Below are 12,564 nucleotides of genomic sequence, written 5' to 3' on the forward strand. Positions count from 1 at the left end.
GAAGGACCTGTATATAGACTCAGCAGTCTCACCTCATTTCTCTGACAGTTTAGCAGCGTCCCTCCACCACCCCTTCTCCACTCTTCTAGTCCTAAACCACTTTACATACAGGGGGGAGTACTCTGGGTTCGGGCCGAATTCCGAGCTCGGAGCCCTCCCCCCGGACAGCACGCCAAATACGCATTATACTTTATTCCCTTTAATTGTATGTAAGTGTGAACTCGTGAAATTAACAAGGATGTCACAAAATGTTTTTGAACAAGTACATTTGAATTTTAAAAAAGTGATGCATGGATCTTAGAATATCTTTTTTTTTTTGCAAAACGACTGAACTGTATTTTTCTTGCAGGAGAAAATGGGGGCTTCGGAGGTGAGTAGTTTATTTATTTGTTTATTTTGACCATATAGATTAAAGTTACTTTGATCCAAAGTGAGTAAAAATTATGTAAATCTGTAAATATAGCATAAAACGTATACAAATTAATTGAGACAATCTAAATTTATAAGTTTATAATTTTTTTTAAAATTCATCCTACATTTCTGCTGACATAAGTTTGAGATTTTGGATTAGGTCTAACCCCTTTTATATGGAACACTCTTATGAAGGAAGACTCTAGCTGAAAACTTTAGATTGATGTTCTTCTTCAGGATCAGTCAGGTAACAGTAAACACTGAATATATGAGCCTTACACTGTGAGATGCAACAGCAAATAGAATACTATGATCAGTGGATTTGAAATGTTTGCTTTGACAAAAGCACTTTGACCAGCATGGGCAGCCTAGGTGTACATATAGGCTCTTTGTTAAGCTCCATTTTTTGGTTAGTTTTTCTATCGAAGATCACTGACAGCAGTATTGACAAATTATATATATATATATATATATATATATATATATATATATATATATAAAAAAAAAAAAATCTGATAAAAATCCACGCACCAAGTATACTGCAGCCGTTAACACCGGACAGAAGGGGTTTCACATCACCATATGGAAAGAAGCGTAAATGGATGGAGAGATGGAGAGAGAGAAGCATAGATTACTGTAAAGCTACGTCTTAGTTTGTGCTTATCTTGGCAAAAGCCGAGTACAAATCAGCATGAGGTTTAACATCTACTCTCGTGTAATGGAAATCATGAAGATCTGGATACGTCCAGTGACTGCGGTGAATAGTGCTGCTGGCAACAAGGGAAAGACCTTGTGACAGCCTGGAGAGACAGCTGACAGGAGGAAAGAGACCCCAATGGGGCTGGTAGGGGTTAGCTACCCTTGTCGGCAGTATCCAGCTCCGTGTTTACAGGATACTGGAGACACCCGCCCAAGGCTTCTGAGAAATTAAAGAGAAAAATACCCCTAGAGTCTGCGAGAGCGGGGGCGGAAGATGACTCAATGTTGGACAACATGGTTAACGACTTAGGAATGGAAACGGATATGAGTATGGAGAGTAAGACTATTCAAGATCTGCAGTTAGTAAAGTCATTGAACTCCAAGCTTGTGTCTGTGGCTGGAGCAAGGCGACAACGGTCAGGGGTTTGAAGATTCATCAAGGGAAAATGAAATGCTTGAGGGAGAATGGACAAGGGCCTCGCATTGATCAGTACTTCTTACGAAGTCAGTCAAGTCAGTCAAGTCAGTCGAATGAAATCCAGCGACAGGAAGCAAACCACAGCTCGCAGGATATCAGCACCCCTGTCATAGAGGAGAGGAGGGTTTGCACAGATGGTGATGAACATTTTGATACTTGTGAACCCGGTCAGACTAACCAGCATAAGAGAGAAAAGAACCTCAACGGGCATAGGCCTGGAGTTAGATGGCCAAGAGCTTGTGAGAAAACTGCATGGGACACGGTAAACACAGATCTATGCTTCGCATTGGAAAGATTAACTGGTACAGTTGAAAAGAAGCTGGATACATTTGGGGACATCATTTACGCATATGGAAGTGAGAGGTTTGGTGTGGAAAAAAGGAAGGAAAAAGTACAAACTACTCCTGGAATGTCTAGACGGCAGCAGAAAATTGAAGGCTTAGTTAGAGAAAGGAGACAGCTGAGGAAGCAATGGAAAAGAGCAGAACAAAGTCAGAAGGAGGGACTCAATCTCTTACAAAGGGCCATAAAAGATAAGCTGGCAACATTACGCAGAGCTGAGCGCCTACGGAAATGCTACAAAAAGAAGGAACGTGCAAGGGCTAATTTCTATAAAGACCCATTCAAATTCGTAAAGAAGTTATTCACCAGGGAGAATAATGGCATCTTAAAAGCATCTAGGGTTGAGCTAGAGAGATATGTGGAGGAAACGCATACAGATGCAAAAAGGCATGGCCTATGTCAATTCCATCAGACATCCCACCTATCAACCCACCAGAATACCAAATGGAGGTCTGTGCACCTAAGTGAAAAGAGGTAGAGCAGGCTGTGAGAAAGGCAAGGGCTTCATCATCTCCAGGGCCAAATGGAATTCCGTACAGAGTGTACAAGAGTGCTTCAGGAGTTCTACGAATTCTGTGGAAATTGATAAAAGTGGCATGGGAAAAACAGGTTGTACCTAGAGTTTGGCACAGAGCAGGTGGAGTCTTTATACCTAAAGAAAAAGATGCTACAAGCATCAGTCAGTTTCGTCCTATTTCGCTATTAAACGTTGAAGGTAAGATTTTCTTCAGCATTATTGCTCAGAGATTGTCCACCTACCTATTAAAGAATGGCTTCATTGACACTTCAGTTCAAAAAGCGGGCATACCAGGCTTCTCAGGATGCTTAGAACACATCAATGTTATCTGGCAACGAATTCAATCGGCTAAAAAGGAGAGGAAGGAGCTCCATGTGACATTCCTGGATTTGGCTAATGCATATGGTTCAGTGCCGCATGAGCTTCTTTGGGCAGCATTTGATTTTTTCAGAGTACCAATGTCAATAACAAATTTAGTGAAAGCCTATTTTGGAGATTTGCAATTTAGTTTCTCAACTCCAAAATTCAGCACTACATGGCAATGCTTAGAGGTTGGAATAATGGCAGGATGCACCATTTCTCCACTGGCTTTTACCATGGCAATGGAAGTAATCATTAGGGCATCAAGATGGGTAGTAGGAGGAGAGCGCTTGGCTTCTTGGTTGCGACTACCACCAATAAGAGCATACATGGATGACATGACAACCATGACTACAACAGTAGCCTGCACTAATCGGTTATTGGGTAAGTTAACCGATAATATTGAATGGGCAAGAATGCAATTTAAGCCCTCTAAATCAAGGAGCTTCTCGATAGTTAAAGGAAAGGTAGTAAATAAAACATTCTTCATTAATGGTGAGGCAATACCAACAGTTTCTGAGAAGCCAGTGAAGAGTCTTGGGAGATGGTACGATGGGGATCTAAAGGACACAGTTCGAGTGGGAGAAGTTAGACGACAAGCAGTGGAAGGGTTGAAGAGCATAAACAGCTGTGCTCTACCAGGCAAACTAAAACTCTGGTGCTTTCAGTTTGGTCTACTGCCGAGGTTGCTGTGGCCACTGACTGTGTACGAGGTTTCTTTGACAACAGTGGATAAGCTGGAAGCGTTAATAAGTTCATACATCAGGAAATGGTTGGGAGTTCCACGCTGCCTCAGCAGAGTGGGACTTTATAGTAAAGAAATATTGCAGCTGCCAGTCTCTGCTTTAACCGAGGAGTTTAAGTGCGCCAAGGTCAGACTGGAAATGACCTTAGTAGAATCACGCGACAAATGTGTAAGGGAGGCAGCACCTGTGTTAACCCTCAGAGCCCGACGGCATCGTCCACGACGTCACACGGCACCTCCGATAAATATTTATATAATTTGATGAAAGTTTTATCGATTTTCTTACCGTTTTTTTCCAGCAGAAAGCTAACGAGCTAGCCATCACGGGGGTGTCTTTGGTGTCTTTGTAGCCTTTACAGAAGGTTTTCTATCCAGCCCGGAACTTGTGCCTCTTTTCTGAGTTTTTCAGCAATAAATCCAAACACTTACATCCAAGATTTATCCACTTGATGTCCATAATTTATCAATTCTCCAGAGCATGAACCAAGCTCTGATATTGTGGAGAGAGAAACGCACGGCAAAGTAGTTTTGAGGAGAGAGAGAGAGAGACTCGCGGCAAAGTAGTTTTGAGGAGAGAGAGAGAGAGAGAGAGAGAGAGAGAGAGAGAGAGAGAGAGAGACGAGCGGTCCTCTCTCTCTCTCTCCTCAAAGTAGTTTTGAGGAGAGAGAGAGAGAGATGCGCGGCAAAATAGTTTTGAGGAGAGAGAGAGAGAGAGATGCGCGGCAAAATAGTTTTGAGGAGAGAGAGTAAGTTAATAGTTTTGAGGAGAGGTAATAGTTTTGAGGTAATAATTTTGAGGTAATAGTTTTGAGGTAATAGTTTTGAGGTAATAGTTTTGAGGAGAGTGGGCGAAGTAGTTTTGAGGAGAGAGAGAGAGACGCACGGCAAAGTTGTTTTGAAGGATACACAGAGAAACACAGAGAAAAATGGATCGTCAGAGAAACATGGATGTAAATCAAGCGCTGGCCTTTTTTGATGCCATGCAGGATGATGGATATTCAGGAGAAGAGAGCTTTTTGACAGATGAGGAACTAGATTACCAGGATGGTCTAGACCCTGCTGAAGAGTAAGTGCCATTTATTTATTTACAGTAAAAGTATAAAAATAAAAAAAAGTAATACGATAAAATAGAAATGCGCACAGTAGCGTTTTCTAAATATGTAAAAAATAAGTTCTGTAAAAGTAGTATTTTGTTTTTCTATGTTTGTAACAGAGTAGTAAGAGTTGTGGATTACACTTTGTCTCTCAGCCATTTTTTGTCTGAGGTTTAGTGAGTTTACCTAGAGATACACACAAAGGATGTTGTAGTGGGGGAAGTTTTTTCCAACACTGCTCACCTTATAGCTGTGGTGGGTTGGGGGTACAGTAGCAATCTCAGCCATTGTTATCTTATGTGAGAAATAAAATACAAAAACACTCATTGATCTGATATGTATGATCTAATATTTTGCTTTATTTATTTGTTTTACAGTCGTGATAATGAAGAAGACACCAGCCCACCCACCCAAGCCAGACATGAAAGTTCCCATTCTTCCGCTGAGGAGGGCCCTTCCACTTCTGCTGCAGCATCCCAGCCTTCCACTTCTACTGCAGCATCCCAGCCTTCCACTTCTGCTGCAGCATCCCAGCCTTCCACTTCTGCTGCAGCATCCCAGCCTTCCACTTCTGCTGCAGCATCCCAGCCTTCCACTTCTGCTGCAGCATCCCAGCCTTCCACTTCTACTGCAGCATCCCAGCCTTCCACTTCTACTGCAGCATCCCAGCCTTCCACTTCTGCTGCAGCATCCCAGCAGCTGCCAGGAAGTCATGGACGACTGCAGTCACGAGGGAGAGCATCCAGATCCGGCAGCTTGAGGGGTCGACAGAGTCTTGAATCCACTAGGTCGAGATCTAGATCACCACAGCCAGCAGCTCCAACTCCATCATGGAACAGTGAGAGTCAGCCAGACATCCCTCCAGTGCCCAAAAGGTTTGTCCCAACAAGAAAGCCAGGACATCAGCTTAGCCCCACATCCATATACACACCACTGGACCTTTTCAAACTTTTTGTCAGTGACAGTGCGGCAACCACTTTGTGTAATAACACAAACACAAACGCTGCAAAAAACATTGCCAGTGGCAAAAAATATTCCTGGAAAAACTTCACTGTTGAAGAATTTTTCAAATATTTAGGACTGACTTTCTTTTTTGCACTGGTGAGACTGACAAATATCCGGGACTACTGGAGGACAAATACCATTTTCAGCCAACAGTTTCCCCACTCAGTGATGGCACGTGACAGGTATCAGGTCATTTCCTGGAAGATCCACACGAGCGACCCTGATGAAGATGTCCACAACGACCGGAAGAGAGGGACACCAGCTTATGACCGGCTGTTTCGTCTGAAGCCCCTTTTAGATGACATCAAACATGCATGCAGAGCATTTTATCACCCACGGCAGAACCTTTCAGTGGACGAGAGGATGGTGGCAACAAAGGCTCACACTGGCATGACCCAGTATATGAAGGCGAAGCCAACTAAGTGGGGCTTCAAACTTTTTGTGCTGGCAGACAGCAGCATTGGGTACACTTTAGACTTTGCTGTATACACGGGGAAGTCTGTGTTTGCTTCTGGTGTAGGACTGGCATACGACTCGGTTATTTTCCTCATGAACAAATCATCCCAAGGGAGTGGCTACAATGTGTATGTAGACAACTTCTACACAAGTCCAAAGCTATTCATGGATCTCTACAGCATGAACTTTGGAGCATGTGGCACCTACAGGGACAACAGACAAAGATGCCCACGCACAACCACAAATGCCATGACCAAAAAGGATCCTAGGGGCACCATCAGGTGGATCCGTGACGCCCCTCTGGTTTTTGTAAAGTGGATGGACACTCGGGAAGTCTCTGTCTGCTCCACAATTCACCCGGCCTTCTCTGGCAACACAGTTCAGAGAAGGGTAAGAACTCAGGATGGAGGCTGGAACACCAAATCCATTCCATGCCCAACCCCTGTCACTGAATACAACAAGAATATGGGAGGTGTTGATCTTTCTGATCAACTCATCCAATACTACTCAGTTCACCATAAAACTATGAGATGGTACAGGACATTGTTTTTCCATTTTTTGGACATTGCTGCGACCAACAGTTACTTACTTCACAAGGAAGTTTGTGCAGAGAAGCAGCAACAGCCCATGACCCACAAGACTTTTCTGGAGGAGCTGACAGCCCAACTCTGTGGTGTTACAGTTGCTGTTCCCCCCACCCAGCAACAAAGTGACCATGTACCTGTGCCAACATCAGACCAAACTGAAACCAGCAAGAAGGCCTCCTATGGTAGAAGGCAATGTGTGAACTGCAAGCAGACAAGGCAGGTCAAACAGGCCACCCCCTGGAAATGCAAAGCCTGTGATGTGGCCCTCTGTGTGATTGCTGATAGGAACTGTTTTGAGGCTTGGCACCAGTGAATGAGGCAAAAAACGCCTGGACTTTTTTTGGAAAAATGTAAATAGTTTTGGTTCTGTAGAAGTTACAATGTTTATTCCTGTGCTCCAGGACTCCAAAGACATGAACAAACTGTTTTCCAGAGGAAATTTGCTTGGCTTTTATTTATTTGTTTGTGATTTCAATAAATATTTGAGTGATTCAATTTCCGTTTTATTTTTTCATTTGTCTTTATGGTCCCATAACTTATTTTACATTCAGGTGACATCAATGCAACACAAATATGCTGAAAGTTCAATTTGTCCTGAAAAAAAAAGAGGTGTGTCAATTGTCTGTGCACAAAAGGGTTGATGTTTTACAAGCTTTTTTAGTGAATAACACCAACGGAAAATTTATTGTAAAAATACCCTTAGGTCTCTGAGGGTTAAAAACTGGTAGGAAGTGGTCAGCAAAGAAATCTGTGGTAGAGGCAAAGGCTGCCCTTCAAATTGGTGATATCGTGGGACAGGTACAGCATGGAAGAGGGGGTTTTGGGCTCAGTTTAGCTCCTCCTAAATGGCACAAGGTAGGCCCAGCTCAAAGGAGGAAGCTGGTAGTCAACGAGGTGCGAAAGCAGGAGGAGAGGATGAGGTGTATAAAGGCCATTTCCCAGGCCAAGCAGGGAGAGTGGATGAGATGGGAGAGTGTGGAACAACGCAAGATGGGCTGGCAAGACCTTTGGTCAATGGAAGAGAGTAGGATCAGTTTCCTTATCAGGTCAACATATGATGTTCTCCCATCACCACAGAACCTAAACCTCTGGGTAGGAGAGGATGCCTCTTGTCCTTTGTGTTCATCACCTGCCACATTAAGGCACATTTTGACAGGATGTAAGGTGGCTCTTAGCCAAGGTCGGTTTACTTGGCGCCATGACCAAGTACTGCAATGTTTGGCTTTAGCATTGGAAGGCAAGCGCAACATGACCAATAAGTTGCCACCTGTTCTAGCAAAACATTACACACAGAAGACAATATTCCTCCGCCCAGGCGAGCAACCACCAAGAAAAGGTGTTAAAACCAATTCTCGCCCAGGACAACTGGAAGCTGCTAGGGACTGGAAAATGCTGGCTGATCTTGATCAACGGTTTATTTTTCCACCTGAGATTGCCACCACTAACCTCCGACCAGATATTGTTTTGTGGTCTGGATCAGCACGCATTGTTCAACTGATAGAGTTAACAGTGACATGGGAGAATGCGGTAGATGAGGCATATGAGAGGAAGAAACTGTGGTATGCTCATCTGGCCACTGAAGCAGAACAGCGAGGATGGAGAGTCCAGATTTATCCAGTGGAAGTGTGTTGTCGAGGATTTATGGCACACTCTACAACCCGGTTCCTCAGAGACGTCGGATTCAGTGGCCAAGAGTTGCGTCGCACAGTAAAGAACTTATCTGAAGCAGCAGAGAGGAGCAGCAACTGGCTGTGGTTGAGACGGAAAGATTCTGGCTGGCTGTGTACAGGCCGCCACGCTACGGTCTCGTAGAATTCTTGAAAAACTTGAAGAGTCTGTTGGTTTATTTGAATTACAGTTATTACGTTCCTGTGTATATTGCGTGAATGAGGGTTGGTGTTTGGGCAGATATTGTGTTTTGCGGTAGGTAGTATGCCATACGGAACCGTTGCCACTGAAACTACTTTAACGAAGACAGTGGGGCTCGACAGCCTTAGTCAAACGGGTTGGCGCGTATGGTTGGGTTGCGGAGAGATTGTGAGATTGCGGTTAGGTCACACGTGAACTACGAGGAAGGAGCAACCTCAGCAGCAGGAGGGATGTAAAGGTCAGTAAGCTCGGCTGAGTTGAGTGGAGGATGGAGGGGGGTGACTCTGGGATGCCAGAGTCATTGTCGAGCCCTCTTGAGGTGTCGTGGGCTAGTCGACGAAACACTGAGGACGAAAGGTGCCCACTTGAAGACCCTAGAGATGTCCCCTACTCGGCTCAATCCAGGCGGTTGTCGGACTCGTCCACTGGCTAGCCGTTGTCGTTGCAGCCGTTGTGTGTACTGACGCACCAAGTACACTGCAGCCGTTAACGCCGGACAAAAGGAGTTTCACATCACCATATGGAAAGAAGCGTAAATGGCTGGAGAGATGGAGAGAGAGAAGTATAGGTTACTGCAGGGACGTGCACAGGGGGGTTGCTCAGGTTGCCCGGGCAACTGCCCATATGCCCTTCTCACTCAAGTTGCCCTTCTCACTCAAGTTGCCCTTCCGAGAAAAAAATTAAATCGTACAATGGATGCAGAATTTCACGTAGGCCTAGATTAAAAAAAATAAATAAATCGCAAAGCCTCATTCACTTCCATTCGGGCACCGAAAGTGAAAGTCAGTATGAAGGGCAAACGCTGCACGCGACCATAGACTGCACGCGACCGGCGTAGGGCCACGCAAATTACTTAAGGCCACGCCTCCATCTCGTGTCATAGTCATAGCGCGCCGTCAAATGTGTAGCTACAACATCTACGACAAAATGAAGCGAAACTATCCTTCTGGTCACGAAAAGAGGAAGAAGAAAAAAACCATGAGAGTGAATTGCGGGAACAACAATCAGGTAAACTTGTGTTCTCTCCTCTCTAAGTTTGATGTCAGCAAAGTTTTATGTTTTTCGGTGTTGCTAACCTAGCTGGGCAGGCAGTGCATCTCTTGCATCACTTTGTGGCTGACAAAAGTGAGAGTAAAATACAATTATTTATTACCTTTGATTTTGATAAACGACAAAGTGCAACGGTGTTTTTTACTGCAGCTCGGAAAACATAACCGCGTCGCGTGTGTTATCATGCGTTCATATGCGCGTTGCCGAAATGAAACTCGCATTTTTCAAGCAGAAATATGTGGAGACCAGACATACTGTACAATACATGCACGTGAATGATGCCACTCCCAATCAAAGTACACATTATACTTTTAAAACAAGACACTGATTAACAAGTCTCAGTGTAGTTACAAACTCTAAACAACTGCACTAATTATGCAAGATAGAAAGCAATGTATTGACAATTTGACATTGATTGACTATTGATTTATAGGCTATATTGAATTAAAAATGTTGATTAGCTGGACATACTGGTCAAAATGGATGCACATCCCTCAGTAAATAATAACCATAAATCAAGAATTGCTTCAACATGCATAATAAAAAAAATAAAAATAAAAATCATACTGATGCCGAAAATGCCCAGGCTGTAGAAAGAACCAAAGTTAATCCCAAAAGCCAAAGCTCAGGGTTATTATTTATTATTTTCTTCTTATTTATGTTTACGTTAATATTCACTTACTTAATAATATTCACTGATTATCTTAACATTCTATAGAAAATACTCTATTCAATAAATATTGTGTGTTTGAACCTCATTCTGTTCTATATTGTTGTACTTATTATTTGACTGTTTTGTTTAAAGGGGGGAGGATGGGAGTGCTGAAGTGTCAGGTGTGACTGTGGCAATGGCAAATGGTTTACATAGCTCACGACATCAGAGGGCCCCTTAGCAGAATTTTGCTTAGGGCCCCAGGGAGGTCAGGATCGGCACTGGGTGTAGCAGTCGATTCTGTTCCTTACCGGAATTCCTGTTCCCTTTACGCAATCATACTACAAATCATGCGTAGTTGCCCAGATGAGCAAAAAGCACAATTGAATGTACGGGAAGCCAAAAGGTTAAAAAAGGATTGTATTTTTTCCAAAATCTAAGCGTTTTATTTTATTTTATTAGAAGCGAGTTTTTCCCCATCTGTCAATTCAATCCAGATTATTTATTAAAAAAATAAAAAATAATAATAATAATAATAATTAAAAAACAATAAACAATAATATGAGGAACTCTTTTTCTCATGTGTATTTTGGTGACATTTAACATATTGTTAATACATTTTGTATACTGTTTACAAAGTTGTATATCATAAACCTGTCATCTTTGACGTTTGCAATCTTTATAAATAATAATAAGACCATAATATGAGGCATTGCGTTTGGAAATAAACACGATCAGATAAGGCAATTTGTAAGGGCAAAATTCAACTGAATATATTCCTTCATATAGCCCGTGAGTTTTGGGGGTAGTGCCCTTTTTTCAGGTCAGAGCAACTGCCCCACAAAATTCCTGTGCACGTCCCTGGGTTACTGTAAAGCTACATCTTAGTTTGTGCTTATCTTGGCGAAAGCCGAGTACAAATCAGCATGAGGTTTAACATCTACTCTCGTGTAATGGAAATCATGACACTGCATAAAGACTGAATGTCACACATTTCACACATTTTTTTCAAACAAGTGAGTTAACAAAGCTAAAACTTTTTTTTAGAAGTGAGGAAAGAAATAAACTGTTAAAAATCTGACAGAATTACAAGATATAAAAATGAAGCTGTATGTTTCCAAAGCTAGAGAGATGACAGTATGACAATGAGGAGCGTCCCGTTAGCTCAATATGGCATTACACTATAGAGACAAACTCACAGGTTCAGTGACATTGCTGTTTTCCCGTAGCCTGACTTCGTCATACTCATATTCTAGTCAGAATGTGAGTCTGATACTACGGTGACCGGGAGGGGACATGTTCGGTTCACTTATTTTTGTCGTGGCCACAACATATAAACTCGTGGGAACGTGATATTAAGTCGTGGGAACGTGATAATATCTCGTGGGAACGTCATATTAAGTCGTGGGAACGTGATTATAAGTCGTGGCCACGAGATCATTTTGTTGAGGTAACGACATAATTATGCCGTGGCCACGCGATGCAAAGTCCTAGCCTCGAGATCATATGTTGAAAGGAACGATATATTTTTCTCGTGGCCACGACTTCATATTTTGAGAGAACGACATCTATTTGTCGTGGCCACGAGTTATGTTGAGGAAGCCACAGCGGCCAATACTGTAACCGTACCATAGCATAGACTGGGCTACACCAGAGATGGAGATGACAGAAGAAATAACATTTTACTTTAAATTAGGAATGTCATATAAATATATAGTGCGGTCTTTGGCATTAAGACATGGGTATGTTATAAGTGAAAGACACCTGAAGCGCATTCTTAAATTGAATGGGCTTTTTTGTCGCAGTTTTGCACTGGCATGAAGTTGGTTTTGATGCAGGAGCAGTGAGAGATGCAGTGAGAGGTGCAGTGAGAGATGCAGTGAGAGGTGCAGTGAGAGATGCAGTGAGATATGCAGTGAGAGGTGCAGGAGCAGTGAGAGATGCAGTGAGAGATGCAGGAGCAGTGAGAGATGCAGTGAGAGATGCAGGAGCAGTGAGAGATGCAGTGAGAGATGCAGGAGCAGTGAGAGATGCAGTGAGAGATGCAGGAGCAGTGAGAGATGCAGTGAGAGATGCAGGAGCAGTGAGAGATGCAGTGAGAGATGCAGGAGCAGTGAGAGATGCAGTGAGAGGTACAGGAGCAGTGAGAGATGCAGTGAGAGGTGCAGTGAGAGGTGCAGTGAGAGATGCAAGAGCAGTGAGAGGTGCAGTGAGAGATGCAGTGAGAGATGCAGTGAGAGGTGCAAGAGCAGTGAGAGATGCAGTGAGAGATGCAGTGAGAGGTGCAAGAGCAGTGAGA

At 43.2% G+C, this 12,564-nt stretch overlaps 1 protein-coding gene across 1 annotated transcript; it reads left to right on the top strand.

The window, feature by feature from the left end:
- Positions 1-4,478: 4,478 nt before the first annotated feature.
- On the top strand, positions 4,479-7,007 carry LOC130073124 (piggyBac transposable element-derived protein 4-like). Its single transcript, XM_056238555.1, has 2 exons — positions 4,479-4,618; positions 5,024-7,007. Exons 1-2 carry the CDS (start codon positions 4,479-4,481, stop codon positions 7,005-7,007), a joined length of 2,124 nt encoding a protein of 707 aa, XP_056094530.1.
- Positions 7,008-12,564: the final 5,557 nt, after the last annotated feature.

This window comes from Rhinichthys klamathensis, unplaced genomic scaffold, assembly GCF_029890125.1.
Source record: "Rhinichthys klamathensis goyatoka isolate OS25496 unplaced genomic scaffold, OSU_Roscu_1.1 h1tg000523l_1, whole genome shotgun sequence".
Taxonomy (NCBI): Eukaryota; Metazoa; Chordata; class Actinopteri; order Cypriniformes; family Leuciscidae; genus Rhinichthys; species Rhinichthys klamathensis.

Excerpts from the sequence above, each read along its gene's own strand:
- LOC130073124 (XM_056238555.1), top strand. The coding sequence starts at position 4,479 with ATGGATCGTCAGAGAAACATGGATGTAAATCAAGCGCTGGCCTTTTTT. Across the intron at positions 4,619-5,023 it reads GGTCTAGACCCTGCTGAAGA|TCGTGATAATGAAGAAGACA; the intron begins GTAAGTGCCATT and ends TTTGTTTTACAG.